Source organism: Somniosus microcephalus, chromosome 22 (assembly GCF_052327205.1).
Source record: "Somniosus microcephalus isolate GS21.2 chromosome 22, FLI_Smic_1.0, whole genome shotgun sequence".
Classification (NCBI taxonomy): domain Eukaryota; kingdom Metazoa; phylum Chordata; class Chondrichthyes; order Squaliformes; family Somniosidae; genus Somniosus; species Somniosus microcephalus.
The window spans coordinates 32,012,253-32,032,603 of record NC_141008.1 but is presented as its reverse complement, the minus strand read 5'-3'; the positions used below and the strand labels follow the sequence as shown (position 1 = coordinate 32,032,603).

At 43.5% G+C, this 20,351-nt stretch overlaps 1 protein-coding gene across 13 annotated transcripts in view; it reads left to right on the top strand.

Annotated features, from left to right (window-relative positions):
• Nucleotides 1-20,351, top strand: part of mtmr4 (myotubularin related protein 4) — a 166,110-nt gene that overhangs the window by 101,491 nt on the left and 44,268 nt on the right. For all 13 annotated transcript variants that reach the window (XM_085964420.1, XM_085964411.1, XM_085964415.1 and 10 more), the window contains one exon: nt 16,760-16,873. In XM_085964420.1, the coding sequence (XP_085820546.1) occupies nt 16,760-16,873 (114 nt within the window). The remainder of the gene's footprint in view (nt 1-16,759; nt 16,874-20,351) is intronic.

Sequence of the window (20,351 nt, the reverse complement as noted above, 5' to 3'; positions counted from 1 at the left end):
AGAACATCTGCCACACCGGACTTATTCTCCCAGTGTATCTAGATTGGCCTGCAGACTATCTATTTTGCCCACTGTCCTAACTCCACACACACCTAGCAAATTTAAGGAATGTACCAAATCATTGATCCAGATCGCAAAGAGCAGCAGTCGTAATACGGATCACTGCAAGGTTCCACTCGTGACCTGACCCCGCGTATAACTGCCACAATTAATATCCTCTGCTTACATGAATGCAACTAATTCACTTTTCATCTTAAAATTTGACTGCCAATGCCATAGGATGCAACCTTACTTAACGGCCTTCTATGCAGAACTTTATTGAAGGCTTTTTGAAAATCAAAATGCACAATTTCAGCCAGGTTTGTTAACTCATCAAAAAAAAAAAGCAAACATATTGGTGACATGAGACCTCCATTTCCAAAAGCCATGTAGGGCTTCCCCAATATCCTCTGCCCTGTCCAAATGATCGCACAGCATGTCTCTAATAATTCCTTCCAGCACCTAGCCTATAATTGAGTTCTAATTAACTGGCCTATAATTTCCAGGACCTGACTTGATCCTCTTAAATATGATCATCATACATATGTAGCTTCTCCACTGCATGGGAACAATCCCCACCCACCTCACTGGTGGGCATAACAACCCCCATTTCTTTTAGTGTGAAGACCTGGATGAGGTCTAACATCTTCCAACTGAATGTGGCTAAAACTGAAGCTGAAGTCTTGGGCTGCACTCAGCACCTCAATCCCCCTGGCCTGGTCTCCATCAATCCAGCTACTAACTCGGGCTTAGTTTCCTGCTTGACCGAAAGCTGAGCTGAACGTTTCCACATTTGATGTGTAACCAAGGCCACTTTTTTCCACTTCTGAAGCACTGTGTCCCTACTTCTGCCCTACCACACCAGAGAACCTGAACCATAACCTAGCAGCTGAAGGCTTGACTTTCTAATGCTCTCTTTGTTGGTCTCCATCCTTTACAAACTCTAGTTCAGCGGTTCCCAACCTGTGGTCCGCGAGGGTACTGCAGGTGGTCCGTGAAAAAAAAAAAAAAAAAAAATTCTGATGTAATATAATCACGTGTACCCCGTATGTATCATATTCGATACAAGTTGTGGTCCGCGAAAGCTTTTGATGACGATGTAGTGGTCCGCATAAAGGAAAAGGTTGGGAACCGCTGCTCTAGTTTATTCAGAAGGCCTGGCCCATTTCCTCTACTTCCTTATACCCTTACCCGTGTGTTTTAGATCGCACCATTTGTTCGCCCCTGGAAAAAACTGTCTCTCAACTGCACTTATGAAATCCTAACTGTCCAGCCTTTGGCCCTCCATTCATGACTACATTTCTGCAGCTACCAATCTGCTCGATCACACCCTCGCCACCACTTTTGATGCCCTAGTCCTGATTAAAACAATTTCTCTCTCACCCTAGCCATTCCCTCTGGTACGGCCCTCATCTTCGCTCCCTTAAGTCCAAGGGACACAGACTTGAACGGATATGGTGGACAACTGGTTCAGCCATTCACCGCCAAATCTAGCTGGACCACATAGCGCATTATCGGGTGCTGCTCTTGCCTGTCAAAATTGCTCATTATTCCAGAAACATTCTGGAATGCAAAGATAAACCCCGGCTTCTATTCTCTAATGCGAACAGTCTTCTTAAACCCCTCTCCCCTGTCTCCTCCACTCTCACCTCCAACAACAAGTGTGAGGAGCTCATGGACTTCTTTATCTCTAAGATTGAGACCATCCGTTCAGCTGCCTCTGTCACTTCCTTTCCTTCCCCATGCCCACCAAACTTCCTCTAAGGTTCCCCACTGCCCTGGCCCTGAAGTCTCATCTTTCGCCAGTTTTTCTCCGATCTTCCCTCATGACCTCTCCGTGCTCATCTTGTCCATGGCTGGCGAGATGGTGCAGGAGGGAGGGCTTTAGATTCCTGAGGCATTGGGACCATTTCTGGGGAAGGTGGGACCTGTACAAGCCAGGCGGGCTGCATCTCAACAGAGCCGGGACCAATATTCTCGTGGGGAGGTTTGCTAGTGCTGTTGGGAAGGGTTTAAACTAGCTTGGCAGGGGGATGAGCATATAGGAGTAGAAAAGAGGAATAAGGTGCATAAAAGAATGTGTGTGTTGGATAGTACTAGAGAAGATAGTACTAGGGCGGCAGTAGTACCATATTAGATAGGAGCAGACTAAGAAAGACTACAAAAAATTCAAAAATGGGTTTAGAATGCATGTACATAAACGCACAAAGTGTGGTGAATAAGGTTGGTGAGCTACAAGCACAATTAGCCATGTGGCAATACCGGAAACGTGGTTTAAAAACGGTGAGGACTGGGCATTTAATATTCAAGGGTACAAGGTGTTCAGAAAAGATAGGGAAGGAATAAAGGGAGGTGGGGTGGCAGTGTTGATTAAGGAAGACATTGTAATGTTGGAAAGGGAGGATGTTCTTGAAGGGACAAGGATAGAATCCATTTGGTTAGAGTTGAGCAAAAAGGGTATGATCACCATATTGGGGATATTCTATAGACCTCCAAATAGTGAGAGGCAGGCAGAGGAGCAAATCTGCAGGGAAATCGCCGAGATATGCAAGAGCTATAGAGTGGTGATATTGAGGGACTTCAATTACCCAAATATCGATTGGGATAATGCTAGGGTAAAGGGAAAGGAGGGGGAGGAATTTCTGACGTGTTCAGGAGAATTTCCTTGACCAGTATGCTCTTGGCCCAACTAGGAAGGAGGCGTACAATAGCAAAATACTGCGGATGCTGGAAATCTGAAATAACAACAGAAAATGCTGCAAATACTCAGCAGGCCAGAAGGAGGCATTGCTGGATCTGGTGCTGGGGAATGAGGTGGGCCAGGTCGACTAAGTGTCTGTGGGAGAACACTTTGGTGCGAGTGATCATCGTATCATAAGATTTAGATTAGCAATGGAGAGGAGCAAGGAACAATCTAGAGTCGAACTTCTAAACTGGAATAGGGCTAACTTCAATGGGATGCGAAAGGATCTAGCCAGGGTAAAATGGAACCAAAGACTGACAGGAAAAACTGTAATGGGACAATTGGTGATCTTTAAGGAGGACATGTTCCAAGTACAGGCTAGGTACATTCCAACAAGAGGGAAGGGTAAGGGAACCAAAGCAAGGGCTCCTTGGATGACGAGGGAGATAGAGAAGATGATGTATGATGCATGTCAGGTGAAATCTTCGAGAGAACCAGACAAATACAATAAGTTGAGAAGGGATGTGAAGATGAAAATAAGATTGGCAAAGAGAATATGAGAGTAGAATGGCGGTTAACATAAAAGGGAACCCAAAAATCTTCTACTGGCATGTAAACAGTAAGCGGGTAGTAAGAGGCGGGGTGGGGCCTATTAGGGACAAAGAAGGTGATATATGCTTAGAGGTGTAGGGCAAGGCTAGAATACTCAAATGAGTACTTTGTATTGGTGTTTATTAAGGAGGTGGATGCTGACAAAATATCGGTAGAAGTGGAAAAGGTAGAAGCAATGGAAGGGGTGAAAATTGATAGACAGGGTGTACTAGAAAGGCTGGGTATGTTTAGAGTAGATAAGTTGCCTGGTCCAGATGGCTTGCATCCCAGGTTGCTAAGGGAATTGGGGAGGAGATAGCGGTAGGGCTTGCCATAATTTTCCAATCTTCCCTAGATCCGGGGGAGGTGCCTGAGGATTGAAAAATGGCAAATATGACACCATTGTTCAAGAAAGGGTGTAAGGACAATCCTAGTCACTACAGGCCAGTCAGTTTAACATTAGTGGTGGGTAAAGTTTTAGAAACAAAAATCAAGGAAAAAATTAACGGGCACTTGGAGATGTTTAAGCTAATTAAGGAGAGCCAACACGGATTTGTAAAAGGCAGATCGTGTTTGACTAATCTAATTGAATTTTTTGATGAACTAACAGGGAGGATTGATGAAGGAATGCAATGGATGCTGTCTACATGGATTTTCGGATGGCGTTTGACAAAGTACCACATAGAAGGCTGGTTAACAAAATTGAGGCTCATGGAATAGGTGGGTCAGTGGCAGCTTGGATAAGGAATTGGCTTAAGGATAGAAAACAGCAAGTTGTGGTAAATGGCTGTTTTTCAGACTGGAGGATGGTAGACAGTGGTGTTCCCCAAGGGTCAGTGCTGGGGCCACTGCTTGTTTTGATATATATAAATGACCTGGATATTGGAATACAGCATAGGATTTCAAAATTTACTGATGATACCAAACTTGGGGGTATGGCAAACAGTGAGGATGATACCAATTGCGTTCAATAGGACATAGAAAGGCTAGCAGAATGGGCAGACAAGTGGCAGATGGAATTTAATAGAGAAGTGTGAGGTGATGTATTTTGGCAGAAGGAACAGGGAGAGGCAATATACACTTAATGGCACAGTTTTAAAGAGTGAGCAGGGACAGAGGGACCTGGGAGTTAATGTGCATAGGTCCCTGAAGGTGGCGGGACATATTGAGAGAGTGGTTAGCAAAGCATATGGGATCTTGGGCTTCATAAATAGAGGTGTTAAGTACAAAAGTAGAGAACCTTTATAAAGCGCTGGTTAGGCCACAACTGGAGTATTGCATCCAGTTCTGGTCACCACATTTTAGGAAGGATGTGAAGGCCCTCGAGAGGGCGCAAAGGAGATTTACCGGTGTGGTTCTGGGGATGGAGGATCTTGGCTACAAAGACAGGTTGGAGAAGCTGGATTTGTTTTCATTTGAGAAAAGGAGGTTGAGGGGTGATTTGATAAGAGGTCTACAAGATTTTGACTGGTTGATTGTACGAGGACTAGGGGACACAGATTTAAGGTTTGGGGCAAGGGATACAGGGGGGATGTGAGGAAAAACTTTTTTACGCAGCGAGTGGTGAGAGCCTGGAATTCGCTGCCGACGGAAGGGGAGACTGGATAGGCACTTGAAGGAAATAAACCTGCAGGGCTACGGGGATAGAGCGGGGGAATGGGACTGACTGGATAGCTCTACAGAGAGCTGGCATGGACTCGATGGGCCGAATGACTCTGAGAACCACTTCCTGCTCCCTATTCCTACCATACTGCTGACCACCCAACTTCCTTTTCTTACTCCCATGTTGCTGACATTGTTAACGGTTCTCTCTCCTCAGGCACTGTCCCTCTTTCCCTCAAATCTGGTGAGCAGAAATATTCTCCCATTAAATATCGGGAAGACACAAGCTATTGTTTTCGGTCCCCACGACGAACTCCGTTCCCTAGCCACTGACTCCATCCCTCTCCCTAACATCTGTCTGAGGCTTAACCACACTGTTCACAACCTTGGTTTCATATTTGACCCTGAAATGAGCTTCTGACCATATATCCGTGGCATAACCAAGCCCGCCTATTCCCACCTCCGTAACATCGCCCGTCTCCACCCATGCCTCAGCTCAGCTGCTGAAATCCTGATCCATGCCTTTGTTGCCTCTAGACTTGACTATTCCAATGCACTCCTGGCTGGCCTCCCACGTTCTACCCTACGTAAACTTGAGGTCATCCAAAACTCGGTTGCCTGTGTCCTAACTCCCTCTGTGTTGCCACCATCCTTCCCAAAATCCCCTATTCTTGACCCACTCTTTCCAAATTGCCCCCACCTCCCTTTCTGCTTTTAAAAAGCCTCCTGAAACCATCCTGCTTGTACCCCCCCCCCCTTAATTCTTTCTCCATTTTCTCTCCGAGCACCATTCTTTTGTAAAGTGCTCTGAGATACTGTCTCTATGAGCTACATAATGTAAGTTATTAAAACCATGCGCAGCAGGCGATGAATAATGGATCTGATGCACTATGTCTGCTGCGTTCAGGTATGATTAGGAAATATTCCCTGATGCATGCTTTGAAAACCTGTATTGTTTCCGGGGGTTCTTTAAATATAGGCTCTGCAGTAAAATATTCTACCTGTCTTGGAATTCCAAGCCATGAGAAATGATTTGATAGAATTTTACAAACATATGAACAATGGACAGGTGAAGATCCTCTGATCCATTCAACCTATTCCACACAATTGTGATACCTTGTGTATCACAATTTAATACATGCTCCACCCAACCCAAAACCATGTGATCTCTTGGGCGAGGGGAAAACCTGATTTAAAAAAAAAAACAAAAAAAAAACAAACCAACCCAGGCCAATTTGGGTGAAAAAGTCTGGGAAATTCCTCTCCGACCCATCTAAGCGATCGAAACTAGCTCAGGACATCACTCTGGCCCTGAATTCCCTGCAGTCCCGACCTTCTGTAAGAGGTGATCTCCGCCCCAGCCAGAAACAGGTCCAGCTCATGCTTGAAGGAATTCGGCAAATCGGCGTCCACTGCACGAGATGGCAGCCTGTTCCAGAGGTCTACTATTCTCTGGGAAGAGAACCATCTCTTGACATCTAACTTAGATCTGGCCTTGTACAACTTAAAATTGTGACTCCTGGTCCTCCCTAACCTATTTACAGGAAACGCTTTCGTATCCGGCACAGACGGGACCGGGATGGTGCCGGTTGATTAAAAATTCCAGATAGCGGAGAGGTATATCTATCAAGGCTATTTTTAACAAACAAAAATAAAAAAATCAAGAAATGTGCAGTATAATTGGGTACTCACCTACAGAATGTTGTTAAATGGATGGTGGAAGATGCTTGATTAAGTACAGTACTGCCAGTTGAGGGTAATCCATAACTCTTTAATTACTTAACAGTAAAACAAAACATAAACGACTGTATACTGTAGTTTTCAGAGTGAGAATTTTGCCGGTTATTAGAGCATTCTGGATATTTAGGTGCTCGCTATTGGAACAAACTGCCAACTGAACACAATCTATTCCCTTCATCTTATAAACCTTAATCAGATTCCCTTAAGTCTATGCTTCAAGTGTAGAGTCCCAACTCTTTTTTGGCTTATCTTGATAACTAAGATGCTTTATACTGGGAATTAGTCTTGAGGCTCTCCTCTGCACCCTTTCCAAAGCCCATCATCCACCATATGAGATCATCAAAACTGGACACAGTATTCCAAGTCTGGCCTGACCAAGTTCATCAGCTCTCTGTTTATGTGGAAGGATCGGTCTAAAGTATTTGTTTTCAAAATAGATTTGTCAGCGAGTTGCTATTCTAGATATTGTCCAGCACGAAGCCTTAAACCTTTACTCTGCAGCCCCTTATATTGTGGTAGGTTACTCTCCCAGCCTGCTCAATTTTTTTTAGGTCTCAGCTGTGGCTCAGTGGTAGCACTCTTGCCTCTGATTCAGAAGATTGTGGGATCAAGTCCCACTCCAGAGACTTGAGTACAAAATCTAGGCTAACAGTGCAGTGCTGAGGGAGTGCTGCGCTGTTGGAGGTACCATCTTTCGGATGAGACGTTAAATTGACGCTCCATCTTCCCCTCCGGTGGATGTAAACGATCCCATGGCACTGTTTCAAAGAAGAGCAGGGGAGTTCTCCCTGGTGTCCTGGCCAATATTTATCCCTCAACCAACATCGCGAACACAGATTATCTGGTCATTATCACATTGCTATTTGTGGGACCTTGCTGTGTGCAAATTTGCTACTGTGTTTCCTACATTACAACAGTGACTACACTTCCTAAGTACTTCATTTGCTGTCGAGCACTTTGGAACGTCCTGAGATTGTGAAAGGTGATATATAAATGCAAGTCTTTTTTTTTTCTTTTTTAGCTTCTGTTGTTAAGGCAAGTCTGGTCATACTGTCTTTCTCTGGGTAGCATTAAGGCATTTTTGAATAGTTCTACCTTTGCCCTAGGAAGTAAATGGAGCACCAAGGTTTCAGGCACGATCCTGTGTTTGTGCTGCGCCGGCTGACCTCAGCTGGAGCAGCAGATGGAATGCTGCATTTGGTCTCAACACTTCTTGGCTATGGCAGGGAAAAATTGTCGGGCAGAAATCCCCGATCTCTCGTCAGTGACGCCGTCTATAAAGCACATGTTTGTGGATGTCAGATGAAAACAGAATGAAGCTCGGCTGTACTGTCTTCCACAGTTGAATGACTTGCTGGATGGTCACAATCTAAGATCACAGATAATTAATCACTCACTTGAGTGAGATACCGCTATCTGACAGTTTATAGTGCCAGTGAAACTGCCGCAGAAAGATTCAGTGCCTAAGGAGAAAAAGTTGATCTTGTTTCAATTGTAGACCTTTGGAATTCCTCACTCTGAATAAACTGGATTTTAGCCTTTTCCCCATAATGTGTCATTTGTATATTGTGATTAAAAAATGTGACCAAAGTAAACGGATTTAAATGCTGTGGGTAGGAACCGTTTTTGGCATTCAGTACTTCACAGGCCACATTTAGTCCACATGGCAGTTATTAGTTATTTTTTGCACTCAGTCAGCGCACCATACTCGAAAGAAGCATGTGTCTGAGATAGGGCTACAACACTATATTCCAATTCTCCGACCCGCACTCTCTGCAAGTGCAGCTTGCTGGGGAGAGTGCCGAGTTAACCTTGCTGTCTTCTCCGTTCCAAAATGTGTTCGCTTAAAGACAGGGCTGCTCCAGTCCCAGGAAGGTGGCAAATGAAATGATGGACCGAAGTTTGCGGTTGGAGGCGTACCTCCGGAGGTACGCCTCCGACCCGGGAGGGAAAAAAATCCGAACCTACTTGCAGGCTTCGGAGTCTTCAGGTCCTGGGCCTCCAGCCGTACGCCTGCGTAAAGACCGAGGGACACAAGCGGTTCAGAGGTGTCCCTGGGATCACGTGGGCCAGGCCAGCCAATTAAAAAGGGGGATTCCTCATAAGCTTATAGGGGGTTTCCATTTATGAACGGAATCCCCATAAGCTTATGAGAAATCCCCATATAAATAAATAAAACAATTCCAATTTAAAAAAATATTCCCATGTTCAAAATTAATTAAAAGTCCCTTTGAGTAAGCATTTAAAATAAAAATAAAAATTTTTGAAAAAATAATAAACATTTTAATCAGGCCCAAAATTTACATGAACTAATTTAAAATGTGTTTTGTATGTTTTAATCATTAAAAAATTTTTAATTTAACATTTATTTGAACCCTTACGCTGGTAAAAGCAGGCCTTACACCTGCTTTTTCCAGGCGTAACGGTTTCGTGGGCAGTAGTTGGGCAAATAGCCCAATTCTGCGCCAGCAAAATGTTTTTTGGGTGCGTGCGGATGATCTGTGAAGGCGAACCTTGACGGATCGCAAGTTGCAGGCTATCACGCATGCGGAAACCTGGAACTTGCGGGGCCATTCTGAGGGCTTGCGACGTCGTACGCGCGGTCGTCGGCCCCGTAAAATCCGGGCCATTGTCTTACCTTGATGGGATGGATGTGGGCTACAGTGAGAGTCGGCAGTGTGCTGTGAGTTAATTAGTTAACTTCAGTTCAATTTATATAAATAAAAGTGGAACATTTTGAACACATTGTGTGGTCAGCATCTGAATGATTTGGGTGGAGACTTTCAGAACTTTTATCCCTGAAATCGAGAAGTTGAGTTGGGAAAATGTGTGCGCTAAGGGTACACTCTCCTTTGGGTAAAAAGTGACACTGCTGCTTCTGTAGCATTACTACAGAATGTGTATATAATGTTGGATCAACCTCATGACAACGCTAGGAAATAGGTCGACCGGACAGATGAAGGACTTAAGAGTTGAAAATGATTTAAGGGATAGAGCCATAATCAATCTTGCTGTGAAATTTCATTACAGCCAGTGACTGTTCCAAACATCATCTGCTGTTGGATAATTTGTTACAGGTGCCATCACTGCTGATTCTGCAGTTTGTGATACACATGCTGCAGCGATAAACTGTCCAAGCGCCTTTTGTGATCTTGAAATTATGAAACGCTCAGCAAGGACCTCAAAAATACTCTGATTATAAATCCTTTAGCCAAGTGTTAAAAAGGATGATGTAATGAGTGATACCCCCATAAATGCCCCAAAATTCCAAGAGTCTGGTCACTTATCAAAAGTAACTGAAGATTGCTCCAATCTGTCCTTAAAACCTGAACTGTACACGTGAGTGATGAAGAAACGAAAGCAACTCTACCAAGCACACCAACTGCACTGAATAATTGATGTTCCCAGCACTAAGCCGAGCAACTGCATCAACCACAGCAATTGCAGGGAACATTGCCACTGCACTCTGCACTAGTGTCAGCTGTGGCTCAGGGGGGTAGACTCTCTCGTCTGGGTCAGAGGGTTGTGGGTTCAAGCCCCATTCCGGAGACTTGAGCACAGAACTTAAGCTGCCACTCCAGTGCAGTGTTGAGGGAATGCTGCACTGTTGGAGGTGCTGTCTTTCAGATGAGACGTTAAACCGAGGCCCCATCTTCTCAGGTGAACATAAAAGAACCCATGGTGCTATTTGAAGAAGAGCAGGGGCGTTTTTCCTGGAGTCCTAGCCAATTTTTATCCCGCAAACAACATTTTAAAAACATAATTTGGTCATTACTGTTTTAAGGAGCTTGCTATGTGCAAACTAGCTGTCTTGTTTCCTGCACTGCAGCAGTGACTGCACTTCAAAAGTCCTTAATTTGCTGTAAAGCGTTTTAGCATATCCTGAGGTTGTGAAAGGTGCTATATAAATGCATGTCCTTTTTTCTTTCAGTATATTAAACTTGCACTGCAGTACCCGCACATCCTTTGTTGATTCTCAATATATTTTCCATACTTCTTGAATGAATGATGATGTATAAATAGCAACATTTCAAATTTGGTTTTGGATTGCAAGTCATTCACTAAATCTCACTTTGAATAACAGCTGAATATCCATTAGATGAACACAGATTTTGGAGTTAACCTGTTGCAGTTGAGATGAAAGCCATTAAATACAGTACAGGGAGAAATAGAAGGGGTACTCGATGCAAGTGCAAGGTAGTGCTTCTCATCCCTGCAAACAAGCACGTAAACAGCTGTCTGTTTTCCAAAGTCAGACCATTTCAAGAGGATCACACTTGCCAGCAAGAACAGATTCTGCAACAGCATGCAGATTTCATGGTGACCTTGTACACCAGTGATATTATATGTTCATATTTTTGAAATGCCAGACAGGCCAATGCAATTGCCATAGGTCACTGATATTCTGTGTCAAAGCAGAAGGAGGCAGAATCCTTCATAGTTTTAAAGAAGGATAAGCAATCTTACACGATAGCCATTATATCCTGAAACTTCGATCAAGTGGCTGCCTTCAGGTTAGCCTTGCAGTGGTTGCTTCAGATTGGCGGTTGTTGAATCGAGTGAATATGACAACATTTTACACCGTGCAACTGGAAGGTTGATATCATGGACAGATCCAAATGATAAAGTTTTAAATTAACTAGCACAAAAGTAAAATGTAATATTTAAAATGCATCAGGAAAGACGAGAAGTATAGTGCAGCTGTAGCAGGCATCCCTGCACACCGAAACTGTACAGAGGTAGAGGGGAGTCATTGTGCATAATTGCAGTGGAGCTGTGTACACTGATACTGTACAGCTGTAGAAGTGAGTTACTACATGAATGCTGTACAGATGTAGAAGTGGGTACTGTACACTGATATAGCTGTGCTTGAAGGGTTCAGTCCTAGTGACCGCTGCCACCTGTATGTTCTACAGTGCAATATATGTGTACAATGACTTCTCCTTTCTCTGGCTGAATAGTATCCTTATACAGTACAATGGCCTCATCCTTTAGCTGCACAGTATCCACAGAAAGTGACCCCATTCTGTTCTGGTCTGCTATCCTCTGGCTATGCGATATCTATACATTGATTTCCCCCCCCTCACCCACCTTAAATCTCTGGCTCTGCAATATCTGTATACACTGAACCACCCTTCTCCAACTGTACAGTATTTGTATTGTGGCCTCTCCTTGCTCTGGCTGTGCAGCATCCTTACATGATGATCCTGAACTTCTCAAGCTCTATTATATCTGTATAATGCCTTTGCACTTCTTTAGCTATGTGGTGTCTGTGTATAGTGGCCCTGTTCTTCTCTGGCTGTAGCCATGTTTGGAAGGATACAAAAAAAAATCCTTTGCTCCTTAATTTGGTATAATTGAAAGCTATTAAAACCAGAGAGATTGGATGATACCATACCCATCTTGTCGAGTATCATACAGGTGTGGCTAGATGTTGTCCAGAAAAGCGCAAGAGTTGCTCACACTTCTGTCTTAATTCCAGAGCATTGCTGCACCTCAGCATTCTGTAATATTGTAAGAAGTTTTTATGGTTTTTTAGCAGAAGAACCTCATCCATCATATCTGCCTGCTTTTCAGAGACGGGCAGCACGGTGGCATAGTGGTTAGCACTGTTGCCTCACAGCGCCAGAGACCCGGGTTCGAATCCGGCCTGGGGCGACTGTCTGTGTGGAGTTTGCACATTCTCCCCGTGTTTGCGTGGGTTTTCTCCGGGTGCTCCGGTTTCCTCCCACAGTCCAAAGATGTGCGGGTTAGGTTGATTGGCTATGATAAATTGACCCTTAGTGTTAGGGGGATTAAATACGTGGGGTTACAGGGATAGGGTGGGATATGTGTTGGTGTAGGGGTTACGGGGATCGGGTGGGATATGTGTCGGTGCAGGCTCGATGGGCGAAATGGCCTCTATCTGCACTGTGGGGTTTCTGTGATTTCTGTGTGACCCAGACAGCCCTGTCACCTGGAACTCTTGTTAATTCTTCATTTGAAATTGAGCTGCTTCGAGCGAGAGCTCTGACTTGTCTGTTGTACTTTGTACCATCTTCTGCCACCTCTTTCTGTTCCCTGAGCAAAAACCAGGGTCAGCTTTGTGAGACACCTTGACCTTGTTTCTAGTTTCACCCTATTGTTATACCATCTGATGTAGAATTATAGAAACTTACAACACAGAAGGAGGCCATTTGACCCGTTGTGCCAGTTCTCAGTCCCACATCCCCGCTTTTTGTCTGTAACCCTGTAAGCTCCTCATCCTCAAGTACCTGTCCAGCTCCCTTTTTAACATTATTTATGGAATCAGCTTCCACCACCTTTTCAGGTAGAGCGTTCCAGATCCCGACATTTCTCTGCATCTCCCCTCTAGATCTTTTTCCAGTGATTTTGAATCCATGACCTCTAGTTATTGACCCACTCGCCAGAGGGAATATTTTTTCCCTCTGAACAAGAAAGCTCGTAAGGAGATGCAGATGGACCAACCTGTGTGTTTTAAGATTCTCGTGCATACAAATTACAACATGGAAACAGGCCATTTGGCCCAACCAGTCAGTGTTTGCTCTTCGTGCGTGCAAATAGTCCTAATCACATTTACCCACCCTGTCCCATTTTCCTTCGTCCACTTGTACTAAGAAGTTGGAACGATTATGCAGCAACAGATGGGATGCACTGGAATATGCTGCATTTCCTATAATTAAATATGATAGCAAAGCAGAAAAGCTCAAGGTGAAGCAAGACTTTGAAGTGTATATGGAACAAGGGCATTGTGAAGTACCTGTCCAAATCTTCAGGACTTTTCAGTTCCCAAGATCAGGTTCTGTCATCACTGCCTTTACATCAGTCCTAAATGGACGAATGTTCATGACAGAAATACCTTTACTACATGTATTTCTGCACTGCTGAATCAGCGAGGCTGTTTTCACAACCTAATAAATCCTGGGAGATGGTTGAATGGAATGTGTTTAAAAATTAAATCCACTCCATGCTGAAATCTGAAGCTATTAGTGTAACCATGCCTCAACCTATAATGTGTTGAAAGGCTGGAATTCAGGTCAGTGCTTCGGGCGGGAGTGCAGTTCTCTGTGGAACTAGCAATTCAGCTGGTTTTGGTTGCTTGGGAGCCTTGCACGCCACTGTTCTTCTCAGTGATGATGTGTAATGCTGGGATATCCCATTAAATGTAAACGGTTGAGAAGTGTAAGCGTTATGGTCAACGCTTAATCCATGTTATCACCTAACCTGCAGACTGGGGAGTGGTGGTTTGCGATTCTGTAACAGAACATTCATAACAACCAGAAGAGGAACAGAGGGAGGTGTTAGGGAATGGGGGAATTGAATGTAAATATGTGGGAAAATGTTGAAAGTAGGAAGGTCTGTTGGCTAATGATAAAAGGGCTGGAATTCTAATACCTCCTAATATACAGTGATTAGTTTAATCTCCATTTATAGTGCTGGTCCACCAGTGGGATCTGTTAGATATTGATCATATTAAAGATTTAAACCTTTCTGTTGCTGTTTTGAAGGGTGCCGGTGACTGTCCATAATATTGACTCCGTGTAATGGAAGCAATTACAAGAGATGACCCAACATTCATTAACATTTGAACAAATTCATTTAAAAAAGAATGTCACAGACAATTATGCAAATGAGAGCAACCTCTGGTGAGGGGAACATATAATCAGGAAACTCAAAATTATGATCATTTTGTTTGTTACTCCTGCTTTAAGTGTTGAAACTGAGGTGATTCCTCCATTATAAAGTGGAGTTGGGTTGCTTTTCATAATAGTATTGGCTTTTTACCCCATCAAGTTGGAAGTGTCTTCTACACAGCATGAATAACTTGGCAGTCATGACGTACGATAAATACACTACTTGCAGCATCATACTCACTAGTTAGAAGAGTCCAAGACATACATCCTGTTTATATTTTGTTTCTGCGGTTAAAATGGATGAGAGTGATTGGTTTTTAGAAAGTACTTGTGTATTTTGAACGGACACCCCATTGTGGAAGCTGATTGCCTGCTAGAATTGGATCAGGGTCCAAACACATTTCATTTAAGTGGTGTATGGGCTGTCTGTCAGTATGACAATCAGGATTAGAACCCCTTGCCTGCACATTACCACAGAAATTCCTTCCCAAGACCCATGTGTACAGCAGAATATATTTACTGACTTTAATTACCATTTACTGTAGTTTGCAACTGAATAGGCTTGAGCTACATTTCAACATCAGTAATGAATGTCCTTTTAATGCATTCTTATATAGTTTATGCATGTGTCTTGATTATCATCATTTTGACTTTTTCAAATTTTTGTGTTGCATAATGATACCGGGACTAAAAGGGTCAAATTATGATAAGTTGCATAAGGCTTGTGTTCCCTTACATATAGAAGACTTGGGGGAGATCTAATTGAGGTGTTTACGATTAAAAGATTTGATAGGATAGAGAAACGATTTCCTCTGGTGGGGAAGTCCAGAACAAGGGGGCATTGCCTTAAAATTAGAGCTAGGCTGTTTGAGGGGTGTTGTCAGGAAGCACTTCTTCACACAAAGGGTAGTAGAAATTTGGAACACTTCCCCAAAAAGCTGTTGAGGCTAGGTCAATTGAAAATTTCAAAACTGAAATTAGATTTTTGTTAGGCAAGGTTATGAAGGGTTACAAGTGCAGGTAGATATTCTAATTGAATGGCAGAATAAGTTTGAGGGGCTGAATGGCCTAATCCTGTTCCTATGGTCAACTCCCCACCGTCCCCTACTGCATGCTGTACAAGTCACTTTCTACACCTCGCTCTACCAGTCATTGGCTGCACCCTGCTCCCTAAAATTTTCCACACCCCAGTCCCCCTGCTCCACCCTCTGCCACTCGCTGGCTGCACCCCACCCTCTACGGTGCCCTGTGCCTCATTCCACAAGATACTGAGAGTCGGCTGCACTGTGCAAACACGGTTCAGCTAGTCGCAGTCAGATCAATAGCTTTTTGTTAGGTAAGGGTATTAAGAGATATGGACCAAGGCAGGTAAATGGGTACTTACAGTTAAGTTTTGTGATCAATACAGTATGGCAATTTTAATGGGCAATTAATGTGCAAATGCAGCAACTTCATGAAACTCATGGGGAAGTTAAAGGCGAGATGCAATTTGCACAAAGCTAATGGTGGAGCGGAGCGACGCAATTTGCAATTCATGGAGAATGTTTTCCTCGCTACAAGTTGCTGGCTGATTTGCACATTCGTACGCTGTTATTTTTTAAAATCAAATTAGGCCCAATGTGTACATAAATCTGAGCCACAGTGTGTGTACTATATAACCTACACAAACCCAGAACCACTGAGTGTGTGTAATATATATAAGGGGTCCCAGAATCACTTTGTATGTATAATATGTATACACGGGGAACCGGATTCATTAGGTGTGTATAGTATAATATGTGTACACATGGGGCAACTTACCATAGTGTGCGTATACATGTGCAAGGAACCTAGAACCACTGCGTGTGTGTAATGTATACATGATGAGGGGGCCATGGAATTAATTCTATTTATATCGTATAATTTTTACATAAGCGACCCTGAAACCACACTGTGTATAATACAATGTGTATACTGGGCACCCCAGAACCACTGCTTCTGTAATATAATGTATACGTGGGGCTCTGGACCTGCAATATGTGGGTAATATAATGTATACACAGCGACACTGGAACCACATTGCATGTAATATAATGAATACACGGAGCACTGGGATTCCAATGTGTGTGGTGTGCAGTGTATAGCCGGGGCGCTGGAACTGCAGTGTATGGGATATTTAATGTATACACGGGGCGCTGGAACTGCAGTGTGTGTGATAGTGTATACACAGGGTACTGGGACTTCTGTGTAATGTTTGCGTGGGCTCTGGAATCATGGTATGTGTAATATAATGTATAGACACAGTGCTGCCTGTGTCTCAATTGTAAGGTCTTGGATTAAGTTGGATGGAATTTAACCAGTTGTTGCCTACATCTGTATTGTCAAGTTGTTTGGTGCCTTCATATTGACCCCTTATTGTCTGTATCTCTAGCATTAGGTGGCTTTGGACTGAACTCATCTTTTTAATCCCTTGTTGCATTTGGCTTTGCAGGATGTGTGCCAGTTATCCCCAAAAGCTTCTAGTTCCAGTGTGGATCACAGATAAAGAATTGGAGAGTGTTGGGACCTTCAGGTCTTGGAAAAGGATTCCTGTGGTCGTTTACAGGTGAAGTTTTAAAATTTTGATTATTATGACTTCTTTATTCTCAGTGCTGAGCTCCTACTAGAGGCCTCTATGTTCCAAAACGACGAAATAAGATGGATTTCTCAGTTTCCTACCATGTGCAATAAACCACGTTATTAACGAGGTCCATTTAATGACTGGTACAGTGAGTAATTGAATAAAGAACTGATTGAAAACCACTTTCCTTGTGGAAATTAGAGGGGATTAATAAAGGTCAGCATAGTTTTCAGAAATTCATGGTTCACAGGGAGCTAGAATCTATTTCAGGTCCAATCTACAAGCCAAATATTCCATTGCAACTATTTGAAGTGCAGTGAGTTCTCCAAGTGTCCTGACCAACATTTCTTCCTCCGTCAAATGCAGAACAGATTAAACAGCTTATTGATCTCATTACTGCTGTGGGACCTTACCGTGCTGCCATGTTCACCTATATAATCATAATAATTCTTAAGAGTAATTCATTGTATATGATGTTGACATGTTTCCTAGAGATACAATAAAGCACTATATAAACACAAGTTTTCTCTCAATATTGTCATAGGATGTTGTTAATGATTATTCGTGCTTCCGTGACATTTAGGGATGTGGTGTGAGCATATCCGCTCTAAGTCATTGCTGAAACATCCATGATTTAAAATAGAAAAAACTTGTGTTTATATAGTTCCTTATGTCATCATGATAATCCAAAGCTCCTCAAAGCCAACAAATTCTTAATGTGGCAGCCAAACTGTGCACAGCACGGTCCCAGAAACAGCAAATTAATAAATGACCTGTTAATCTGTTCTTGATATTGTTTGAGGGAGGAATGTTGACCAGGACACTGGGAAAACTCCTGAATATTTCACCTTTTTAAAAGACTAACTTTATTTTTAAGTATTCCTGAGATTAGAAGTGCACTTTCAGATTATATTGCTTTTTCTACTCACCAAGCTAAACTCCTGGAAAGGAGCCTGTGTTACTGTCATTGCTGCATTCCAGCCTTTCACTGAAGGTTCAAATACCAAGGTTCATAAGTTAAATTAGTAAGTTATGAGTGAAAAGGTAAATATTCTGTTAACCTAAAGGGTAATGGAGTTGTGAAATAAGTCACGGAGAAAACAGACAGTATAAGCTAATTTAAACATGGCACCTTTTTCAACAACCTGCCCCATGTCCGGTAGAGTCCCTCTAACCGTTTATAAAAGGCACACAGCTTAGGTTTAAATAGACATCCTCATAATTTGAACTGCAGCTGCAGCCACCCTATAGCATTTGCCAATATTAAAAATGAGCTTCAAAGCCACATGGCCCCATGACCTTCAGTTTTTATTTCAAGATTAGCCATTATTGTGCTTGTGAAAAGGTGACAAAATTTGATTGTTTTTTAAATGCATTGAGAGATCAGGAACTGGGCAACGTTCCACTACACACGGCCTGTTTAGTGCATCTCCACACCACCCATATTGTCGCACTCGCACATACCATACTACCCGACACCACCCCTGTCAGTGCCCTGAAACTATTACCATGGCCCTAAAGCCTACCTCCCAACACAGTATCTAACACGGTGAAGGGTTATCCACTTTATTGTGGAGAATACCAACAAGTGCCATGTTTCTGTTAATTTACATACAAGAGATATGATCACACAGAAAATTAAAGATAAACTGCATTTAAATAGTACTTTATTGCATTGCTGAAGTATCATGAAGCGCTTCACACAGTGAATTATTTTAGGAATGCAGAAAGTGTTATGTAGGCAGAATGCTGAAGGGGGGGCTGTGCAGATACCTGTATGAGAGGGCACTTTCCACAATAGCTGAGGAGAAAGGCACTGCTCAATGTAGTACTGAGTCTCACAGATTAAAGGGCCCAGGTTTAAACCCTAACCCTAAAACCCACTCGGCTCCCAACCTCATTACAGCCTTGGTCCAAACATGAACAAAGGAGCTGAATTTCAGAGGTGAAGTGAGAGTGATTGCCCTTGACATCAAGGCAGCATTTGACCGAGTTTGGCATCTACGATCCCTAGTAAAACTGAAGTCAATGGGAATCAGGGGGTAAACGCTCCACTGGCTGGAGTCATACCTAGCACTAAGGAAGATGGTTGTGGTGGTTGAAGGTCAATCATCACAGCCCCAGGACATCACTGCAGGAGTTCCTCAGGGCAGTGTCCTAAGCCCAACCATCTTCAGCTGCTTTATCAATGACCTTCCCTCCAACATAAGGTCAGAAATGGGGATGTTCGCTGATGACTGCAGTGTTCAGCGCCATTCACAACTCCTCAGATAATGCAGCAGTCCATGCCCGCATGCAACAAGACCTGGACGACGTTCAACTTGGGCTGATAAGTGGCAGGTAACATTCGCGCCACAGAAGTGCCAGGCAATTACTGTCTCCAACAAGCGAGAGTCTAACCACCGCCCCTTGACATTCAACGGCATTACCATCACCGAATCCTCCACCATCAACATCCTGGGGTTCACCATTTACCAGAAACTTAACTGGACCAGCCACATAAATACTGTGGCAACAAGAGCAGGTCAGAGGCTAGGTATTCTGCGGCGAGTGTCTCACCTCCTGATTCCCCAAAGCCTTTCCACCATTTACAAGGCACAAGTAAGGAGTGTGATAGAATATTCTCCACTTGCCTGGATGAGTGCAGCTCCAACAACACTCAAGAAGCTCGACACCATCCAGGACAAAGCAGCCCGCTTGATTGGCACCCCATCTACCACCTTAAACTTCCACTCCCTCCAACACCGGCGTACCGTGGCTGCAGTGTGTACCATCTACACTGCAGCAACTCGCCAAGGCTTCTTTGGCAGCACCTCCCAAACCCACGACCTCTTCCACCTAGAAGGACAAGGGCAGCAGGCGCATGGGAACACCACCACCTCCAAGTTCCCCACCAAGTCACACACATCCTGACTTACAAGTATATAGCAGATCCTTCATTGTCGCTGGGTCAAAATCCTGGAACTCCCTACCTAACAGCACTGTGGGATTACCTTCACCACAGGGACTGCAGCGGATCAAGAAGGCGGTTCACCACCACCTTCTCAAAGGTAATTAGGGATGGGCAATAAATGCTGGCCTTTCCAGCGACGCCCACATCCCATAAAAACAAATAAAATGTTTTTTTAAAAATCTCTGCAGGAGCCGTCTTATACCACATTTGGCCTCAGTGTCACTGGGCTAGATCAAACTTTCTGCTCCTGAACATTATCCAGTGGCCCCTGTTGGAAAGTGTGTGTGTATGTAGGCGAAGAGAGTGTTGTTGTGCTTGGCTGATGCCCTGTGGTTGAGTATCCTGCCAACATGTAAACATTGTAAAGAAAAATCACTTGGCTGTTGACAAATGTGCTACTTCCAAAAGACATTCAGTATACTCAAAAGCATTCATCTTTGCCGTTTCATTTCAGTGATGTGCGCCAGTGGCAAAACACTTGCTTTGGGTGTTTTTTTTAAACTGCAGTTC